Here is a 22868-nt window from a genome sequence, read left to right on the forward strand (position 1 = left end):
ATTTATTTTAATACATTTCAGAAATTAATTCAAACTATTAATTATTTTTTTTTTTTAACTATAAAAAATAAAACGCTTTACCAACAATTATGATTGTTGGTAAACCTATGCGTTTTTAAATTAAAAAAGTATTTTTTTTTCATAAGATATTATGTTTTCATTTAGTCAACTTAAATGAAAATCTGTTTTAAATGGAAATTTTCTACGGTTTAATGATTCCGTTTTATATATTATTTTAAAGTATAAGATAATGTCTTTCACTAATTAAATTTTTTCTTCAACCCTCCATTAGTCCAGAGATTAGGAGATACCCCAACTATACTTCTGTATGACAACTTCAGTCAAGAATCCACTTAATAATTTGATTTAGTCGTCCAAAAGTCATAATGATCAGAAAAATATGGAACAAATATGAAATGTTTTAAAAGTTTTGTTTTGGTTTTTTAAATTGCTTTATAAAAATATTATGGGTGTGAATACTTCAAAACTTATTTGTTGTATTTTATTTTAACGACATTTCTACAAAATACCTATGTGAAAATATTTAATTATTAAGAAATACAAAGGATGTATTTGGTGGGTGACACAAATGTTTGCTTTTGATTTGAATGTAAATACCTACCAATCTTTTTTTTCCTAACATTAATTAATGATTAACAATGGAAACTGAACATTATATCGAGATAAGCGGATAAAACAATTTGCTTTGTTGTAATAAAAATGAAATAAAAGTATCAAATTCAGAATGTCAGAATGGAAAATAATTGCTCGGTCGAGTTAATTTTTTTTTTAATCTGCATTAAAAATGATTATTTATGAATTTAAATGGATTAAACGAACCTACCTGAAAGTAACACTTATTCAACATCAAACGCAATTTAATTTACATTAAAGGTATGCAGTTAATTAAATAAAATCAAAAGTATTTATTATCAAATTAACTTTTAAACAATTATGTGATTTTAAAATTGGTGGCATGGCAGGTGAGTGAGTTACAAATTAAAAATTATCTCGAAGCCATAATATAATACCTACTCTAGTTTTATGTGAAAAACTTTTAGTTTTTTTTTCACGTATTGTTTTACCGTACATTTCTATTTCAGCACATATCAATAAACGATTTTCAGTTAGAAATATTTTTTTTAAATGCGACGATTCACTATCCTTTGTTGTAAAAAGGCAACACTACTCCGACCTAAATAAATACATAAATAAATAAGATACACATTGTTGTAACACCAGTGGGTCCTTCACTTGGCTCAGATTCTCAAAGCAGGTAAAGGCACATTTGAAAATGTGAAAAATATAGAATACTAAAGCAGAATCTTTTTCGAACTGTCAGTATTTTCGTTGCAGTATTTCTTTTCATGGTATTCCAAGATTGATGAAATATTTAAATCGGTTGCTTAAAATTTGAATTAAAAAATTATTTAATTTGACGAATCAAAAATACGTATTCACTATTATAATAATACTCTGGTCGGAGATTATCTGACGGTTGTCAATTATATTGTTATATTATTAGCAGTCGTACACACATTATACATTTTAGTAAAACGAATTAATATTATTTAAGCAGCCATTTAAAGATAACATATAATATAACATAGTTTTACCGTATTATATTGTTTTAGTTCTGTTTGACATATTTTGACTACCTACCTACCTAATCATGTTTCATCGTCCAATATTATTAAGTCAATTGAAACAGTCAACAACTTCCGTTAGTTGTACAATTATTAAAGTCAGTATGCCAAGTCTGTCACGTTCATCAACGATTTCAGTTTCCTTCTTGCAGGCTGTCAGTTGCAAATGTTGAGCAGGTTAGGTTAGAGTTGGTTTATACTTTATACATTATACATTGGAAAAAATATGATTTTGGTGGTATTCAAATAATAATAATATTATAAATCAATATCCTATAAAATATTTATAAGAATACTGTTTTTCCAAACCATTTTTTTTCTTCTGTCAATCACGAAAATATAAATTCAAATAAATTTTAAAATAAGTTAACACGAATCATGGCGCGTTCGAAAAAATAATAGTGTATTACTAAAACAGATCATAAATCATAATTTCCAGTTCTCAAATCTAAAATAACAAAACTAAATATATATTATGAAACAATTGAAACAATAATAATCAATAATATCATCGCGTTTCGCAAATTTAAAACAATTCATAGGATTCGTGTCAAAAAAAATAAGTTGCCGTAGTTTGTGTATATATTATAAATGAAACTAAAAAGGACCACATATATCCAAAATCCATCATAATTCTGTCGGAGAGAATCAACCTTCTAACGTTGGTAAAAAAAACAAACATTCATCGTTTTAGTGGTTTTGAGTGGTTAATGATGGTAACCACCGGGATACTAAAATTATCCGAAAACCATTCCGTCAAGCTGGCTCGAATCAAATCGTTCATTTATATTCCATAATAAAATATATTCTTAAATTTAACGATATTGTTCCTTTTTATTTTTTTATTTTTTAATCATTACAACAGAGAGTATCTACCTGTCTATTTCGCTAGGTAATGAAACAAAAAATAATAATATCGGTTAGAAATTATTCGTTCGTCGTTGTTATGTGTTTTTAGCTGAGTATATTTTCATTAGGTATCGCTAATTAATCATATTATATGATAATTAATTAATTAATTAAAATGTATATCCTATTAAATATTGAACGAACAGAGCATAATATAATATAGTAATTATACATAGGTATAAGTCGTTGGATATTTTATCTTGACACATCAAATTACGTTTTGAATTTATCGTAATTCGTCGGAACCACAATGATTAAATTTCTATAACAATAAAATAAATATTAATTATATATAATAATATTTACTTGTTAGTAAACGTAAGACTACAATTAATCTTTCTCGAAGCATGTTACACACATAAGTAATAACATTATCTCTAGGGACATATTATTTACAAAGAACTACGATGATGTCGGAATGTTTCCCGTGACTTTTTTCATATTATTTATCACGTTTGATACAACTCCAATTATTAACCCGTGTATTTAATAAAATAAAATATTTTACCCTTTCCAAGTATATTGAATGGCTGTTCAAAAATATCAAATGTCCTCTATTGTATCCATTAAAAATATCTAATCAACATTTACAATTCGATTTGTTATCGTTTTACGAAATGTGTTTGAACATTTTCAGAACGATGGTACCTAACCTACTTATAATAATATTATGTTATTGAATGAAATTGGTAAGTACTGACGGTAATTTTATTACTATAAAAATGTCAACAAAAAAATTATTTGTATTTAAAATTAGTCGATTATCATAGTCCATGCAAATCGACCGGTAGAAGAAGCCTGAAAGCAGTAGTTTATGCATTCCACCAATGTTAATCGCGAGCTTTCCAACCGCAATTTAATAATATTCTTATATTACCTGTTTCTTCCGTAGGCTGCAAAATTGACAATATCCTACGAGCTTCTCCTCTGGATGGCACTCTAAGTCTCTCATCCGCAATGACCCACTAGGTGAATGTGCGGGTTACGATCTATATAATCATCGCTTAAGTACCTCACAAACTTCATCGTCCAAATACAATAATTATTACCATTCATCTCACATATATTTAACGAAATGTTCAGATTATCGTACTTCCTAACACAATGGAAATGTTGTCTATAACATCTATAGTTCCATTTCTTAAGCCAAATAAGTCTCTGATAATCATTGGATAGTAACCTGCATCGATAAGCCGTTTTCAATTCTGTCAACACTTATTTATTGAAACTAATAAATTAAAACGAACTTATTGATCCAATAACTAATGAGTATGGTTCGGAACTTAAAGTTTTTATTTATTCTTTTGATATGACGCCTACAATTTAGGAGAATGCTATACAAATTTATATCGTTATGTTACTACGATTTCAAATACGAATTTTGAAAGATTATATTTTTGATCATGATACTTATCAGTAATTTTTTTTAAACTCTTTTTTTCGGTTTTTTTCTGTTTTGTATTATATATTTTCTGCTTTGATACGACGCAGGTGGTAGCCACCGACAAAAACTAATTGGATTTTGTAGTCTCGAAAGAATATACTCAGCACAGACACAAAACCTAGTGTTTTATAATATAAGATGAAATAGGTGGAAGTCTTCGGGGAGGCTCTATTTTTTATTTTTTTTTTTGGAGGAGGAGGAGGGGGTTACCATTTCTGAGATTCGTTTTTTTGCTGGTTATAATGTTTTTTAACTGCTAATTTTATGATTTTAAATGTTTAAAGACCCCAAACCCCGATAGGTAATCATCATTATACCAGAAATCCGATTTTATTTTGTCGAGTGAAATATTTTAACCGTGTCTGTAAATACTGTGTCTAACACCCGAGTGGCTCGATTAATAGATATCATTGGACAATAAGCGTCGTTTTATGGGTACCTAGTCTGGTACCTTAGATTTATTTAAAAACTTATATTACATTAATTTAATATTCATTGTTGGTTTTAAAAGTAGAATAGGTGTAAATAATAGTTTAAAAAAAACACTACAGTTTTTGGTTATCATCTATATCAGGAACCACTAATTGCTATTTTTGAATAGCCACTTTAGAAAATCAGGATGTTTTTTTTTTTGGGGGGGGGGCATCAAAATTGTATGCACCTGCATTTTTATCCTTATTTGTGCAGTCAAAATCAAAAAAATTAAAACAAATGAAAAACTCATTCATCATAAAAACTAATAATTAAAAAATGAATTTCCTGTCTTTTGGCCTGATAAAGTTCGTTCTACGCCATTTGTTGATCACTAATCCATATTATATACGTATGCCATGTATGACGTGTATACATGAATACGATTTATTTTATAAGTTTAAGTATCATACATTTGTCATATTCTAACTATCAACTAACTATACCAGCTGTCAAACTTGGTTGTGCTCAGATGATATAGCTGGTATATGTAGTTGTAATAATTTAAGTACTGTCTTGTAACTAATTTTATGTTCCGCTATAATTTATGCACTTTTTAATCAAATTTAACAAAAACGATTTTTTTTTAATTTGTTGAAAATGTCAGCTATAATATGCGTTTGAAATTGAACAGCTTTTATAACACATTTTTGTTAAATAAGAAAGAATACACTTAGCATACCAAAATTCCATTCATCTCAAATTGTCTACACCTGACTGGTATTTTTCATTTAGTTTCAGCCGACGATAAATAATTTTAACAGACTATATTATGTAAATTGCTTACGAAGAGGTAATTAGTTTAAAATCAAACTATTAGTGTTTTTCAGACGATAATTTTAAATTTAATTTTCCACAGGAATTAACGAAATATATTGTCAAATCAAAGTATAATTATAAAACATTGAGTTCAAAATACACAGTAAAAGTATACAACTACCACAGAAAATAATGTTACTTTTAAGTGGATACATATTCTATAATATTTTGTATGATTTAGAAGTGTTATGTAACTACACTGAAGACGATTTGCCAATTGTCAGTGATGTAGAAAACTGTATAGATTAAATCGTACTTATTAGTTAATTAATTTTAATTAGTTCCAGTCTAAATGTCTAAAAATAAATAATTAATAAATTAATAATAAAACGTTTTAAGTATTAGATTTTCTTTATTAACATGGCTTTATTTTATCAAAGACTCGTCCCCAGGGTTTTAAATTTTAAAATGAACACTCTTATTAACTAATTGCAATGAATTAATTTTGTAATTAATAGAAATTAAAAATAATAAAGGGCCTTTCGTACATAAAGCATAATTCATATTCTGATATTTGATTCTTCCGCTAACCTAACCTTCATTTTTCGGTTGAGTGCCTCTTGAATGTTGGACACTGACCAGAGGTTTCGGCCAACTGGACTGTAATAAATGTCCGACCATTTTAGACGAAGAGCAGTTATAAAATATGTGTCTTTCGTATGACACGTTTTTGCACTACCTACATAATGATCACCCAAAATTAAATATTAATTTTTAAAATAATAATTTTAGCTTTGGAAAATTTTAAACGCATCATTTTTGCGCAGTTTTAGCAGTTTTAGCATTATTATATTATTCATTAAATAAGTGTTCGAGATTATCACTTTTATCACTTTGCACGAAATGCATTAACGAATAAATGTTTTCGTTAGGATTAGGACCTATCTTATATTATCATCGTAGTAAGTTGTTACAGTTTATAGAATACGTCTAAAAACGTTTTGTTTTGATTATTCTTATGACATAAAATATATGTTTTTGGGCTGGGTACCTACAGATATTTTATGGTCCAACCGATTTTGAAAAATATTCGTTTTCGTTGTCATGATTATACTTGATAACACAAACATATTTCTGATTCTATGAGCCAATAACCCTATGGTGTTGTGGAATTAATCATACAAAAATAATACAAAAATATTTATCGTATTTTATTGTTGAGGAAAAAATATATCGAGTAGGTTATATGGTTAGTTTTTTTAAATACACAATACACATATTATGTAAGTACCAATATTAATAATTGTATTTCGATTATTTTTTAGATGTAATTTCTATATTAAAAGAAGTACCGCTGTGTAAACTGTACTTACTGCAGTAGTGCATATGATTCATGACGAGCGATTGTCTATAAAATGAAAATATAATAACAACTGATTGAGTATCGATTTACACTTCATGTTCTATTTGAACAGTGAATGCCTTTAATGTATTGAGTATAATATTGTACAGTTTTTTTTCACAACGTTTGTTTAAAAAAAGATATTATAAGTATTGACAAACACAACAGCAGCAGATACAAATCAAATAAACATATTATTTACGAAACGCAGTAAAAAAAACAAAACCCCAGATAAAATAGTTTAAAACATTATGACATAATAATGTACCTACCGCATATAGGGTAGTTGCAATTTTTTTTTTTTCAAATATTTTTAACTATATAATGTGATTATTTATAAAATATGCATGATATTGTTTTAGTGTTAAGTGGTCCATAAAATGAAAACCCTTGCGTAAAATAATAAATGACGTAGCGCAGTGCGTTGTAAATGAATGGTCACATAAGTTTAAAATATAACGTGTTTTTTTTTATTATAAATTATGAATATTAATTATAACTAAGGTTTTATCATTTTAAAACAATTAAAAATATAAACCATGTGTTAATAAATTTTTATAATCCCGTATAATGCCTACTCATAATATTATCTATTGTTGGATAAATAATATACGAATACGCTATGCAGCACACCTTACACAATATATTTATTATTATCATTTTTTTTTTTTTATTACTATTTTAACTATAGTGAACTCATTGGCCTTCAGTTAAATTTTTAATAAATAAACATATATTTATATTTTATCGTTGTTTAATGCATAATTTGTATCATTTTATTTTGGACCTTTTTTTAGACCTTTGTAATATAATATGTAGGTTCCTGCCTTAGATACTGCTAAAGTTACTATCACTAAAACTGTCATCTACATGTAATTTAATAACAAAACATTAGAGAACTATTCTACCCTTATGGTTATTTTTGGAAAAAAATATATTAAAATTAATTAATTGTTTGATTAATAGTTTTGGGTGTAAATTGTATCTCTGAAGTACTCTTTCTGCCTGAAAATATAATTGAAAAAAATTACAAAACTATAAATCCGCCCTCCACTCATATATTATAGAATCGAACAGCTATCTGCAGTTATGTTATTTATTACTATTTGTAATGATTAAAAAATACTAATATAATAATCATACCGAGAAATGTATACACAGTTCGTATTGATTAATTCGTATTTTTCATTCTACTCAAATGTTTCATCAGTTCCTCGTACACATAGTGATGTTTAAAAGTAATAAATAATTACATGATTAAAATACAGATTCATTTAATGATTATTTATGGTTTACCTCATCTGGATGTAGAACAATTTTTAAGTCAAATGGGTGGTACAAAAATAAAAATTAAATATATTCAACAAATTCGCATTTACCTCTCTCGTCTTATCATTAAAATCCTAAAACTGTTGGCCCAAATTCGTCAATGTTCTGAATAACCAATGTATGGAACAAACATAATTTAACAACTAGATTATTTAAAACTATTTAAAACTTACAAGTACGTTGGTATAGCTAACACTAAATGATACCGTGAAGTGAGGAAATTGTTGTACCTCCGTGCGTGTTAATACATATTTTCTGAACTTTGGGATCGATGTATAACCATATTTTGTTAAATACCGTTATTATCAAGCACGTAACCAGGATTATATTTTTAGGGTATTGTTTTGATTTTATATTTAAATATAATTTGGTGTCGGAAGCAGGTGAGAGGAGAGGTCACGTACAGTCCGCTAAAGTAATCAATTTTCAAAATAATATATGAAATAGAACCATACGAAAACATGTTTTAGATAACAGAAGCATTAAATTTATTTTTTGCATAAAAACGGCTGACGAGGGAGTGTTGTCTGCAAAACATCCAAAACACTCCACTGGCTATTACTACCTTTCAACTATTTACATACAAGGGTTTATGAAAAAGTGTTTTTGTTGAAATGTCAAGCCAATCAAAAGTTATGCACAACAACTAATTTAATGTCAAACACCTGAATAATCGATGGGAGCCTCGTTTCTGCGTATAAATCAAAATAGTGTAGCTGTTAACAAAAATAAAATCCTGCAGTAATCCAACTATTATCGTGTTATGGAACGGTCGTTATATTATTATTTTGACAAATATTATCTATACCTTCTAAAATAACATTTTGAAATACATTGATTATAAAATATATTAAAATTCATTACTATTGTACAATGTGACTACCAAACATTATTTTAAAGAAAACGTTATTTTCAAAGTAACTATTTGAAAATAAAAACTTAGAAATATGGTTGAATATAAATAATTAAAATTATGTCTTATTATAAATCCAAAAATTATCATCATCATTATTATTCATGCAAGAATCTGATATGCATTAAAAAGTAAAAATCATCAATTTTTGTAACTTAATTATTTGTGACTTAAAGTTTAGTCTCATAACTAAGTACTCGCCTTACAAAAGACTCTGCAAAGACTTTGGTATGAACTTCTCGTTAAAAAACATCATTTTCGTGTGACCACTTAGTTTGAATCTCTTGTATTCATCATGTAAGAAAAACAAGCGACAAAGGAAGACAGTCAAGTTTTAACTCAGTTAAAATGAATTATATTTTAAAATATGAATTTGTGTTCATTTTCTTCTTTTGTTAAAAATAATAATTATTTATCTGGAAAGAAGAATGTGACATAAAGAACAATTTGAAGATAATAATATGGTATTTTTGTAAAAAAAAACTTTTTAGAAATTATTAACGTAAAGATTATCATAATGAAAAATGTTATCTATGTGCACAATAATATATAAATTAAACAAATATAAATCCTTTCAAATTTATAAGTAAAATATCTTAAGTGATTTGCTTACACAAAGTATTGTTAAGTTTTGGAAACTTCCAACGTTAAAACGTTAAAACGTTAAGCAATCATATTATAACGGTGATGTACAATAAGAACAAGTACAATTTACTTACCTAAATCCGATTAGCAGTGATGTGGTGCATAGATATTGAATTTAGGTATCAATAGCGGGACATTGTTTTCGAATCGACAGTGTATTCGATTGCTATTGTTTAAATTGAAAAATCAATCGTACAAATGTGATCTTAATCGAAAACCTCAATAGTGTAATCGAGACGTGACGACCAAAGGGGAAAATATAATAAAGATAGAAGTCGAGTCCTTGAAAAAAAACAATGGCGTAAGTAGGTAAGATTAAAACACTGTGTACCTTAGCCTACTTGTAAAATACCGATAAAAATGTTTTCGTTTAATATTCGTTTCCATGAGTTTATTTATGTTTTTATTTTTTTTTGTTTTACCACATCGAAATAAATATAATAAATATTACAAATTTATAACACATTATAATTATGTATAATAATATTAATTCTTCTACATATTTTTCCCCTTAGTGAATTATGTACAATGATAAATGTTTGAGAACATAACACGTAAGTACTAAGTCACTAACTAAAAGCTATATTTTTATTCAAATATTTCATGTGATTTGTAAAACTGCGTGCTAACTAAAAATAATTGCATTTTTTTGTTCATAAAATGAAATTAATTTTATAAATTATAACATTTTATTTAGTGCTGTTTTTTAATATTACGTAATGCTTATAATAATGTTATGATGGATTTTTATTTAGTGGTAGAAATAATTATTTAAGAGCTTAAGATAATTTGTCTTTATATTTTCAATACTAATATAGCGTCTATACGAATAATTAATTAAAAAACTACGTTTGTTCAAAATATCAATTCTAGTCCGTAGTTTACATCATTCAAAAAAATAAAAAAGTACTGCAATTTAATTTATATTTAAATAAATTTGTATTCAAAGTGTAGAATTATAATATAATATATGCAATTTATATTTATTTATCAAAGGGAAAAAATATATGTATTTTCTTTAAGCAATTTGAACAAAAAGAACGTAAATAACCCGATTGAATTCTATAAAAAAAAAAAAATATGCATTTAAATGGACATAATCTTGTAATGGCGATTACTAAAACAGTTAGTCACGACCTAATTTATCAATTATCACAGGCGCCTGCCTACAAAAAGTACGAACAAGCTTCTAGGAATTACATAATCAAGACACGAACTACAGTATTTGGCATCGTAAAAAATATCGTTCAGGATTTGACAGCCGTCCTTGATAAATGTTATTATTTTTTTTTCTATAAATTAAACAGCGCCGCATACAATCAAACATTCGGTTAGGTTATTGTAAGTACGAAATGTAAAGTCCAGCGTTCATGTATGATAATAATAATAATGATAAAAATTTATTCAAGTGAGTAAAACGGGCCAGTCATATAATATGTAATACAGATAAATTACTTAGAAATCAGAACAATATCAGAAAAATATACACATGAATAGAAAAAAATTGGTTAAAAATACTTAACATTCTTGAATATTTACGGAGTATATATTACATATTATCATTATTTTGGGGGTGAGTTTTGAGACCACCTTTATAACGATGAAAGAAAAAAATGTCATCAACATTTTCAAACAATTTGTGTTCTGTGTAAACAATAGGAATATAATATGATAATCTATATCGTACCTAAAACGGTGGATTAGGGGGTGGGGGGGGGGACTTTCAGTCGTGTTAAACGGATTCACCACAGTGGATCTAATATCGTATAATATATATTATTATCACTTACCGTCATAGAGTCATCCGCGGAAAATAATATATTTTACAATATCGCGTAGACGCCACTACACTGACGCTGCAGACACCACTGACCTGGGCGATGTTGTTGTTATTGTTGTTGTTGTTGTTGTTGTCGTCGTCGAGTGGTGGTGGTTTATACGTTGTGTTCACGCGGACGTATCCAACAGCGGGCGGACCGGCCAAAGTCGCGATGTGTCGGACGACTGACGCCTAAGAGGGCCGACCGACATTTAAACGGTTTTCGTCTCTCTCCACGCGCGTGTTTATAGGTACCCGCCGCGCCGCCGGGATTCGAACACTTGCGCAAAAAACGCCGTCGACGCAACTCGCGCAAAGGTCCGCTCGAGCGTCCGCGCCGACGACAAATCCGCCTCGTGCAATACTTACAATATATATTTTGTATTAATATTTTATGTCAATTTTATTCCACTTATATATATAATATTATATATATGTATATACAGCTGGTACTCACGACAAAAAAAAACAGAGGTGACAGCTGCCGCGGACGATCTGCCGCCTCACCTACATTCACACACAAACACACTCATATTATATAGGTACCGTATGTCCGCGGGGAACACAGAAATAGTTGAGCTGTTGCGCGTGCGCAAAATACAAGAGTATTCGAAAAAAAAAACCGTAAGTCGTAGGAATTTATGATCCAACAGTTGTTACATAGTCTCGTGTCCCGCAGACCGAATTCAAAAACACGTACAGGGTACTGCAGAGTATACCTAATATAAGTAACCGGGTCGTAGAGTGTACCCTGTGGGGACACTCGGTGTATACCTACATAAATATTATATTACGATATTACGAACCACCCCCAAGTCGAGTCCCCGCGGCAGTCAGTGACACGCGAAAAGTATACGGTAAATCGACACGTGACTTGGAATATTATAAAATATAATATTTCCACCGCGGGTTATGCGTCCGACGAAAAACATATTTTCCTCGTCGAATCGCGGTAGTTGTTGGTATACTCGATTAGCTTACCGCGCCCCTCGACTGCGTTAGGTAGGCAGTGTTGAGCCGAGATAAATATAATTTTATCTAGATAAAGATAAAGATAAATTATAATAATGTTATCTAGATAAATTATCGAATAATTTTTTTTTATATTGCGGTTTGTGGAACTCTCTGTAAGCTCGTAGAAATATAGAATAACTTAATAGTATGTTATCAAAAATATCGATAGTTATTAGTAAAAATCACCTACTTAATAAATTACTTAATTGTCTACCTATAAATTATAATAAATAAAAGCTGTTTAATAAATTAAATAAATTCATCTAGATAACGGTGATTTTTATCTTAGATAACTGTATAAACTAATAATCTATATTTATCTAGATAAGATAAAAGATAAAAGAATATTCATCTAGATAAACTCAACACTGTAGGTTATAGGTACTTCGACGGCCGATAGAGCCGATTTTTTTAAACGGCGAACTATAGTCGTACGTGTTTAATCGTTATTTGTTTCGAATAAAAGTTTAATTTCCTTGCCGTCTCGTTAAACAACCTATTGTATCATTTGTACCATCGGCGTAGGCGGTGCTATTATATATTATATAGGCCCTATCCTGTCCAGCGAGTGAAAACGTTTTATAAAAAAATAATGACCGAAAACCGAAAAAAAAATACGTTTTTTTGATGAAACAAGTGTTTAATATACAAGTTGAATTTTAACATGTAGATAATACGGACCATTTACCAGATACCTATATACTATGTATATAACATACTCATTATAGACCATCCAGAAGCTTAAAAGCTGACTATCAATTTTCTAGCTGATAGTGCACTACGATGGCGAACTTTATAACCGTAGTGTCTGTTAATGTTATAATATAGATCAAATATTATATTATCGATGGTACAAGGTGTATACGACCGCACCCCCTCCCCTCGCGGTACCGCCATTGTTCGCAGGACAAGTGAGAGCTGCAGTAATGTAAACATTTCCGTTAACGGCGTTATTAGTGCCATGATTTACGAGGGTAGAATGGTAATTTAAACGTACACCAATCCATAATATAAACGATTCAATGTACGCGATATTCATTTTATTATCGTTTAATTAGTAATTATTACTATGTACATCGACTTGTCGACGGTCCCGTGTCGCGTCTATAAACCGAAGGGACGTCTCCGATCTCGTCGCTATAAGACCGATCGTCAATCGTCGTAATTCTATCGACGGGTTTCATAATATAATCTCGACCGGACACCAGTTGTTAATAGTTGTAATAGGAGTGAAAACGTTTTAAAAAAAAATAATGACAAACCCCCCCCCCCCCCCCCCCCCTAACACCTCGTCAGTAAACCGAAAACAAAACGTGTCTTTGATGAAACAACATAAAAGCTGACTATCAATTTTCTAGCTGATAGTGCACTACGATGGCAACCTTTATAACCGCAGAGCTGTTAATATTATAATATAGATCAAATATACCGATGCTGAAAGGTATATACGACCACACCCCATGCACCCCCCCCCCCCCCCCCCCCTCACGGTTCCGTCAGTGTTTGCAGGACAAGTAAGAGCTGCAGTAATGTTAAAATGTAGCACTTCCGTTAACGGCGTTGTTGAGTGCCATGATTTACGAGAGGAGAATGGTAATTTAAACGTACACCAATCCATAATATGAACGATTCAATGTACGCGATATTAATTTTATTATCGTTTTATTAATAATTATTACTAATATTTACTATGCACATCGACTTGTCGACGGTCCCATGTTGCGTCTATATAAACCGAAGGGACGTCTCCGATCTCGTTGCTATACCGATCACCAATCGTCGTAACTCTATCGACGGATTTTAAATTCTTTACACCGATTCATATCAGTCGACAACTTAATTGTTTAATAGTTGTAATAGGAGCGTATACAAATTAAAAGGTTAGCAACAACAGCCTACGCTAGATATTCATATAGACAACGGTTTTTGTACCTATTGTCGTACTTAGAGAAATCGAATTAAATAATAAATTTAATTAACTTTATTCGTAATTTACGGTGAAAATAGACAAGTCGAAATCATTGAATACCGAATAATTGCGGAGAAGTTAAAATTAAATCTTTAAATATAATATATTTCCTCTGTCCGTGTGTGTCACTGAATTACTCCTAAACTTCCGGACCGATTTTGATGAATTTTTGTGTGTGTGTTATAGTGGTTTCCAGGATGGTTTAGATTCACAATTGGATCCGGTAGGTGCAACACGGAGAGGTGTTCAAACATTGTTTTTGATATTTGCGATGGACATTTTGTTTGTTGCTATTGGTTATAGGAGAAATAATTAGTAGAAATTAATATAATAATTACTCAAATCTACTTAATCGTTTTGTGAAAATTTCATAATTGTTCTTGCGAATAAAAGGAAAGTTTAAAAAGTAGTTTGACCCACGTTCGACTCATACCAATAGTGGTATATCCGATATTGATCACAAGTTAGCTGTCCATCTTGGTCGAATTAGTACGTAAAGAGACACCAAAACCAAGATACACTTATACAATGTAAACTTTGTATTTTTTCATTTTTTCACGGGTAAAATTGGATGTTGGTTTATCCGAAGCTAACAGCCTAAAAAAATCGACTGGATCGTTTTCAATAATAATTATATGAATAGATTACTTGAAACTTGGAGGGTGTTTATGGTTTTAGTGGTTGTAGTTGGTTACATATTATATTAATATTATAATTATTAGAAGAAATATGGCATAAGTACATATTATTATTTATTTTGTACAAATATATTATTTATTAAAAATACAAATCTTTGGTCTGGACCACGTCGGGTGGGATGGCTTATATAATATAATATATATACCTACATTATGTTGATATACTTTATACCCGCATTAGACATACACATATCTATAGACATTTTTTATAGTATTATTATTACCTACTATGTACAATGACTTATCGACAGTATCGTATCCGTCGCACGTCTATAATTTAAAATCGAAGGGATGCCTCCGATCTTGTAGTTACCGATTGGCAATCGTCGTAACTATATTATATCGCCGGTGAATATATTCTCTCGAAAATTATACAATCGTTCAACGTTACCAGATCGTAAGTACGCGGTTACCACTTCGAACAATAATAATAATAATACGCCCGTTAAAGTCGTATTTCTTTTTATAGCCATCGTGTTATTTACGGCCACACTCTATACAGTAGGGGTGTATTATGTACTGTCTATAGACAATAAGATCGAACTTTTACCGTGCGTCCGTAACGTTTAGCGAAGATTACAATGGTTCGAATTTTCGGAGATTTTTATACGTACAATATAATTATTATTATACAATGACCGTAAATCGAAGTGGTGGCGCAATTATATGGACTTCGCTTGGGGACCATTTAATCTTCCCGAAACTTTGTTAGTTTCGCCATTTTGGACGTGCACGTCGTATATTATAATGCTCTTGGAAGTTTTAAATTCACTGTAAATTATCCAAGAGATTTCGGACTCTATAATATAAGTTTTCATGTTTCACCCGTTGGCCATATATTATACAATATAACGAATTGACCGATTACTCGCGTGTTTCAATTATTATAAGGACGGTTTGCTTACCCCGCGTGTGTTTGTTTTTAATGTCACGGTTATTGCGGAATAAATCGCAAATATTTATTTAAAAAAGTGGTGATCGTGTGACATGAACGCCACTCGATATTTTCCACTTTGAAGAAAGTGTATACTATATGAATCATAAATAATATTTGACAATTAATTGTGTATATTATATCTATAGTGGGAATTAGGTAATTTTTATTCGTTTCTATGGTGACGAAAAAAAAAATTGGAAAAAATTTGTTAGATAAATAAAATATCTGTTCGTACCCAGCCTAAAACATATTTATGTTAAAAAAAAAACAATGGTATGCGTATAGAGATTTAAAGTCCAAAGTGGCGGTCAGGTTTCATTCTGTGACGCACGTGCAAAACTAGACGGCTCGTCGGTGTCACCTTGCAACAAATATTGTGAACTATCGGAGAACATGGAAAGACATCAAAACAATATGTCGTTCTGCAGTTATACCTAGTTTATTATAATCTTTTAATTTGTAAAGTTTTGAGGAGGCCGACACGCGGCGATGTGAATATGACTACGACTCTGGTGGTAACTTATTTTTGTCCGAACGTCATCTCAAAATGTAAACTGTATTTTAATACCTATTTATATTTGTTTACATCAAATAATATTTTTGTCAATTTCGGCGATGGCAGCCACTGAGAGGAATTATTATGATGTATTGACAGTAACGCCTGCTGGGGCAGAGATGAGTACGCGCAGTACCTACGTCATATTATGATAACATAAGTTGGAAACAAGATAATAAAGAAATAAACTGAAAAATGAGTAACAATTGTTTCAAAATAAATAACAACTGTCATAAAAAAAAAAAAATCGAAATCAGATTATAATATAGATGTTATCGTTATTATAATATTATAATGTAAAATTCTACTGATGGGACTATGGAAAACAAAATAAAGATTACTATTGGTGCAATACAAAATATGGTATTATGCCTATAGTATTGATTGGAAGAATTATCTTGTGTTTTTGTGTGTGTGTCTGTCTATGTCTATGTGGTGAGTGAGAACAATAGAGAAATCTGTTTTCATTACATTGGTTTTTTGTTTTTTAACATGCAATATCATAATATAAATTTTGATAATACATAATATTAATTATAATTTATTAATAAAGTACTATGCTTACTATGCTTCAAGGGATGGGGGTGAGGGTAGGGGTGTCTACCCCCTTCGGTGCAGCACCATGGTGTGAGGTTACCGCTGTACCAAAATAGGTTCGTCTCAGATTAGAATATTTACGAGTATGTACACAAAGCTTCCCGTTTAAAACATTTAAATTATTTTTGTGTTTTAATTTTAATATTATGTATCAATGTATTATGTACTTTATTTTAACTTTTTCTATGATCGCTCTTCCCCCATTTTTTCATAAATAAATAAATATAATTGGCTTTTATTCGTGTGCGTTTTATTAACCCTTTCTGGACTGACGGGACTTTAAAGTCCATCGAAGTATAAAATCTGTATAAATTTAAAGAATATTAATAAACTGGTCATACTGACTGATGGGACTTCTATGTCCCATACACTATCAGAAAAAAATAATATAGTTGTGATTTTAGTCTGTTATCATTATCAAAATTATCATTTCGTTTTTCGATTTTTCGATTCCACATGTCAAGCTGTGTTCCTGTGTTTTTCATTTTTTTGAAAGGATTGTAATATAGGTAAGTGTGCATATTATTCATTTTTTTAGGTCTATTATACGTATAGAATGTATTTTATCACTCATAAATAGTATTATAATATTACATAATGTTTTATATCATGTAATCTAAACTCGACTTATAAGTCCCATCAGGCAATAACAGTTTTGTTCCCATAGTGATAAATCATAAAATAATTCAAAATACTACAATTTGGAATATTATTTGTCACAGAAAATGAATTCAATACAGATTGAAGAAATTGAGAGATACTTGGAGGAAATTCCTGACGATGGTGATATTGTTTCAGAGTTTGAAGATTCTGATTTAGATGAATCTGATATTATTCATCCTCTGGATCCACTGGATAAAGTAGAAAATGTTGAAGAATTTGATATACAAAACTTAGGTAACTTTATTTTCTTGAATAGTTATTTATATTTTATTTTATAAATTAATGTATTAATTTATTTTTTATTTATTTATTAGTTTATTTATTTTATTTTATGTTATTTATATTTTATAAAATTCTTAATTATAAGAAAAATACTTTTTTTTAGATGTTGTATTTGATAACAACCTACCCACTGCTGATGGTAACTCCAATAAAGGTAAATTAATATTTGGTATAATGTATACATTACACACATGTATATATTTTTATACAACAAAATTTACTTATTGTACTTATTCTATGAAATTTAAATTCAAATCTTAATTTTGTTTTATATTAGTTTTTAATGATATTTTTTTGATATTTTAGATATTGAATTGTCGTCAGATGAAGAATATGTTCCTAAGAAAACTCAAAATAAGGGTAAAAAAAAAGGAAGTGAGTACATGTAATGTTTGTATAAATGTACTGGTACCTAGTATTAATAAAATAAAATAACATGATATATATATTTTTTTTAGCTAAAAAAAGTAAAAAGATAGTGACCAAGCCTAAATCGAAGAATACAGTTAGAACTTTAGATGACGTTGAGGCTGAGGAGGAAGATCAGACCGACAATTTACGACCTAGAATTTGGCTAAGAAAGACAGATATTGATACTGTTAGACCAGAATATTGTAGACCTGAAGGAGTAAATTTGTTTGAATTTAGTAGATGCAACACCCCTACAGATGTATTTATGGTATTTGTTGAAACAATTTTGAATGATTTGGTTTATCAGACAAACTTATATGGCACACAAAAAAATAAAACACTTAGAATACAGAGAGAAGATATGCTGGTATTCTTAGGTATTAACTTTTTGATGGGATATAACCGTTTACCGTCATATAAAGACTATTGGAGTACATCAGATGATCTTGGAGTTAAACTTGTGTCAAATGCTATGTCTAGAGATATGTTTGAAAAAATTCTCATTCATCTACACTGTAATGACAATACACTATTGCCTATAAACAACAAAGATAAGTTATTCAAATTAAGACCAATAATAGATAAGCTTAATGAATCTTTCAAACGTAACTATTTTGGTACTAGACAAGTTAGTGTTGATGAAAGTATGGTGAAATTTAAGGGTAGGTCAACATTGAAGCAGTATAATCCGATGAAACCAGTAAAGAGAGGTTACAAAATTTGGAGCCTAGCAGATCAAAAAGGATACATGTTAGCTTTCAAAATTTATCAAGGTAAAGAAGAAATTGTAAATCACGAGTTTGACAAATATGGACTGGGTGAACGAGTGGTTTTGGAACTTACCAAATCAATTTGGAACGAACAACGAGAAATATACTTTGATAATTATTTTTCTTCACTACCTTTAGTGCAGAAACTAAAACTAGAGAACACTCTAGCTTGCGGAACAATAAGGACAAACAGAAAAGGGTTACCTACAGAGATGTGTACAGACAAAAAAATGAAAAGAGGCGAACACGATAAAAAGTTTTTACCAGATGGGATTTCATTTTTTAAGTGGATGGATAATAAGGCCGTCAACTTTATATCTAATTTTCATGGTTCTGAAGTTACATCTGTAAACAGAAAAGAAAAGGATGGTACTTCAGTTTCAGTAACATGTCCAACTGTGGTCTCAGATTATAATTCATATATGGGTGGAGTAGACCATGCTGACAGATTACGTGCATTGTATGATATAGATAGGAAATCTCGCAAGTGGTGGCACAGATTGTTTTTTGGTTTGATCGATATTATGTTTGTAAATTCTTATGTAGTTTATTGTACCTTATTTGAGAAAATTCCAGTGTTGGAATACAGAAGAGCTGTTGTACGAGGTTTGCTAACCAAACAATTACCACAGAAAAAAAAATCACCAGCTCAAATCCAAAAAAATTTAAAAAGAAGAAAATCAGCTTATTCTATGCCAAGAGACGTCCGCACTGGAAATCTAGGTATCCATCATCCAACATTCGTAACACAACGGGGAAGATGTGAAGTATGCAGCAATAAAGGTATTGAGTCAAGACCACATTCAAAATGCTCGTATTGCAAGGTCCATCTATGTGTCAATGAAAAAAAAAACTGCTTTTCTGAGTATCATGAATTATAAAAAAACATCTTAAGTATATAAAAAAAGTAATATTTTCTCTAAATTGTAATCGTTTGTATTTTTTAAAAATTAAAATAAAAAAATCCTTAGGAAAACGTGTTTTTTTTTGTATTGTTTATATGTATAAGAAAAGTGACCTAAATGCCTGACGGGACTTATAAGTCCAGACCGTAAAGGACTGACGGGACTTTTGAGTCCCAGGATAAAATAAGGATCAAGGATCAAAAATAATGGATTTTTTTGTTCATACCCTATCTTAGATATAGGAAAAAAATCGAAATTCACAAAAAAATTTTTATATTTTTAATGTTTTTAAGCTATCGTCCAGAAAGGGTTAAATTTGGTTGTAAATTCTATATTGCTAATTAATAGGGCTGGGATTTTAGTTAATATTTTAACTTGTTTTTGCTAAAAAGTTTTGATAAAATTGTTATCGACGATAACTTGTACCTATGTGGCTATGTATGTATGTATGTATGGTGTAATAAAAATAATAATTCATAATAGGTATATAACGGTGATAATTTCCGGGGAAAAGCTTAGCTATGATGAAATATATGAATATATGGTACTATATTATATAATTTATTATTCGTAACGTCGGCAGTTTGTCGATAGTTTCTTGTGAATCGCAACAAATTTCGTTCATGTTATGAAGAAATTGTGAAAAATGCTCTAAAAACTAAGAAAATGCACGTCAAAAATTGTCCTAAAAATGCATTTAAGGTTAATTTTGTCAAAAAATGCAAAAAAATGCAAATTAAAAAATACTTTAAAATAATCAGTATCACCAAAAACACATTTTATACTTACGAATCAACGTTATAGAACATCAGAAAAAAGATGCCTTTGCATCAAAATCCCAGCCTTACTAATTAAATAACAACATTACAGCTTTAATATACTGTAGAGCGATAAAAATAAGATAATAATAATATTATGTAAAAAAAAAATTTGTCAGTCCAATAAAACAATAAACATTTGTAGGTATGTGATGGTTAAAGAAAATATGTATGTATATATATAATATATATGTATTTATTTATATTATATAGTAAACTGCGAACTCTACTTGAAATCGTCCCTTTCAAATTTAAAATAACACAACTCTGGTTTTTATATTTTCCTATTGTACGATACAATAAAAGGGATAAAAAAAATTTGAATATTATAGAAATAAATTTTATAATGCGACATTTTCAAATGTTTGTAAATATTTGTTGGTTTTGATTTTTTTATAATGTTAGAGTTACACAAACAACATGATTATAGGTAGGTAACATTATTGTAATGGATTTACGGGTTTTTGAAATTAAAATATCAATATAAACGCTGTAGAAAAAAAAAAATTTTTATTAAAATTATCATAAATATGACAAAAATGTATGTACGATTTCACCAAGCCTGCTCACCTCCTTTTTATCCTATAACAATAGAATTATTCAAATTTTGATTTATGGAAGTTTTCAGTATAATTAAATACTTACCATATTTTCCGGTACTTATAGATTTTAATACCATTTATTAATGAGTGGCAATATATTAACTTCAGCTTATTTTAACACCGTTTTTTCACTGAAACTTTGTAAACTAGACTTTTATTTGAAAATGTTGATACATCAAAATCGAAAGAGTAACTTACGAGTTATCGAACTTAATAATAATCCTTAATTATGGTTTTGCATCAAGTATAAAATATAGATGTAATACGTACATCCCTACTACCTATTTAGTCAGTAATTTTTATGATTATAATACTATTATAATAGGCTCCATATTAAAATATTTTTAAATCTATTTCCAAGGACTATTGTTCTCATATAGTATAGATTAAGTTTTCTAATTCAGTAATTACTTAATACCTACTCATTTAAATATTATGATTAATATATATACAAATTTAAAAAAAATGTCCATTAGCTTAAGTATTATTTTTTTGGAACTGTAAAAAATATGTACTCAATTGGAAAAAAAAGTGGGTAAGTGGATGTCGCTCTGCTGTACAGTAGGTTACAAGTGGGTCACTGTAATGGATGGTGTTAAATTTGAATTCAATGATATAATAACCTATGATATTACTAAATATATTTGATGATATTATTGTGAATAAAGTAATTTATATATTTACATATTTACGGCGAACCTTATTTTAAATTTTCAATCCTTAGCTATAAAAGTTGAACATCTTATAAATTTTCAACTACAAAATATTTATTAAATTTTAAATTTGATAAATTTTGTCAAAATTTGAATATTAAATGATAAGCAAAAGTGTCTATGTATTTTTAATATTTTTCAACTGCTATTGTGACAATATATCAGGAGCCTTGTATTAAATTTTCACGCATTTTTACACAACAAATAAAATTTTATTGAGATTCATAGAAAAAAAGACTAATAAAATTGGAAACAGAAAATGTTCCTAAACAGTTCAAAACAAATCAAAATATTTTGAACACCTTATCGTGTATACAAAATGCTTATAACACGACCAGTGGAAATTTCATGTATATGCGTTTATTTGTTTTAGAGTTACACCAAAAACTAAAATCGATTTTGTAAAAAACTTATTTTGTGTACAAATTCCCGTTTTTCCTTAATTTGTATGTTGTTTTTCCCGGCACTTTTGAAAATTATTGGGTATTTTAAATTTTGACCTCCCAAATGCATCAACAATATTCACTTTCTCATCAAACTCAAACAAGATACTTAAGTTGAAAATAAAAGCATTATTTCGACTACTTATCGTGTAC

General features: G+C 29.2%; 2 protein-coding genes across 5 annotated transcripts in view; one reads left to right on the forward strand and one right to left on the reverse strand.

The window, feature by feature from the left end:
- Positions 1-11537, reverse strand: part of LOC132952368 (RYamide receptor-like) — a 121555-nt gene extending 110018 nt beyond the window's left edge. For 2 of the 3 annotated variants that reach the window (XM_061024651.1, XM_061024652.1), the window contains exon 1: positions 11309-11537. The gene's annotated coding sequence lies outside the window, so the exon portion shown is untranslated. Of the gene's footprint in view, positions 1-6602; positions 6622-11308 lie in introns of those variants that run through there. The other variant, XM_061024653.1, reaches the window with a different exon arrangement.
- A 5825-nt stretch (positions 11538-17362) lies between these two features.
- On the forward strand, positions 17363-20408 carry LOC132952951 (piggyBac transposable element-derived protein 3-like). 2 transcript variants are annotated; one of them, XM_061025476.1, is made up of 5 exons: positions 17363-17617; positions 17831-18005; positions 18157-18207; positions 18360-18428; positions 18512-20408. In XM_061025476.1, exons 2-5 carry the CDS (start codon positions 17834-17836, stop codon positions 20113-20115), a joined length of 1896 nt encoding a protein of 631 aa, XP_060881459.1. In that variant the 5' UTR covers positions 17363-17617; positions 17831-17833; the 3' UTR covers positions 20116-20408. The 2 variants fall into 2 exon arrangements, with proteins under 2 accessions (XP_060881459.1, XP_060881458.1); XM_061025475.1 differs by having other exon boundaries at positions 17363-18005.
- The last annotated feature ends 2460 nt before the right edge of the window (positions 20409-22868 follow it).

Source organism: Metopolophium dirhodum, chromosome 9, assembly GCF_019925205.1.
Source record: "Metopolophium dirhodum isolate CAU chromosome 9, ASM1992520v1, whole genome shotgun sequence".
Classification (NCBI taxonomy): domain Eukaryota; kingdom Metazoa; phylum Arthropoda; class Insecta; order Hemiptera; family Aphididae; genus Metopolophium; species Metopolophium dirhodum.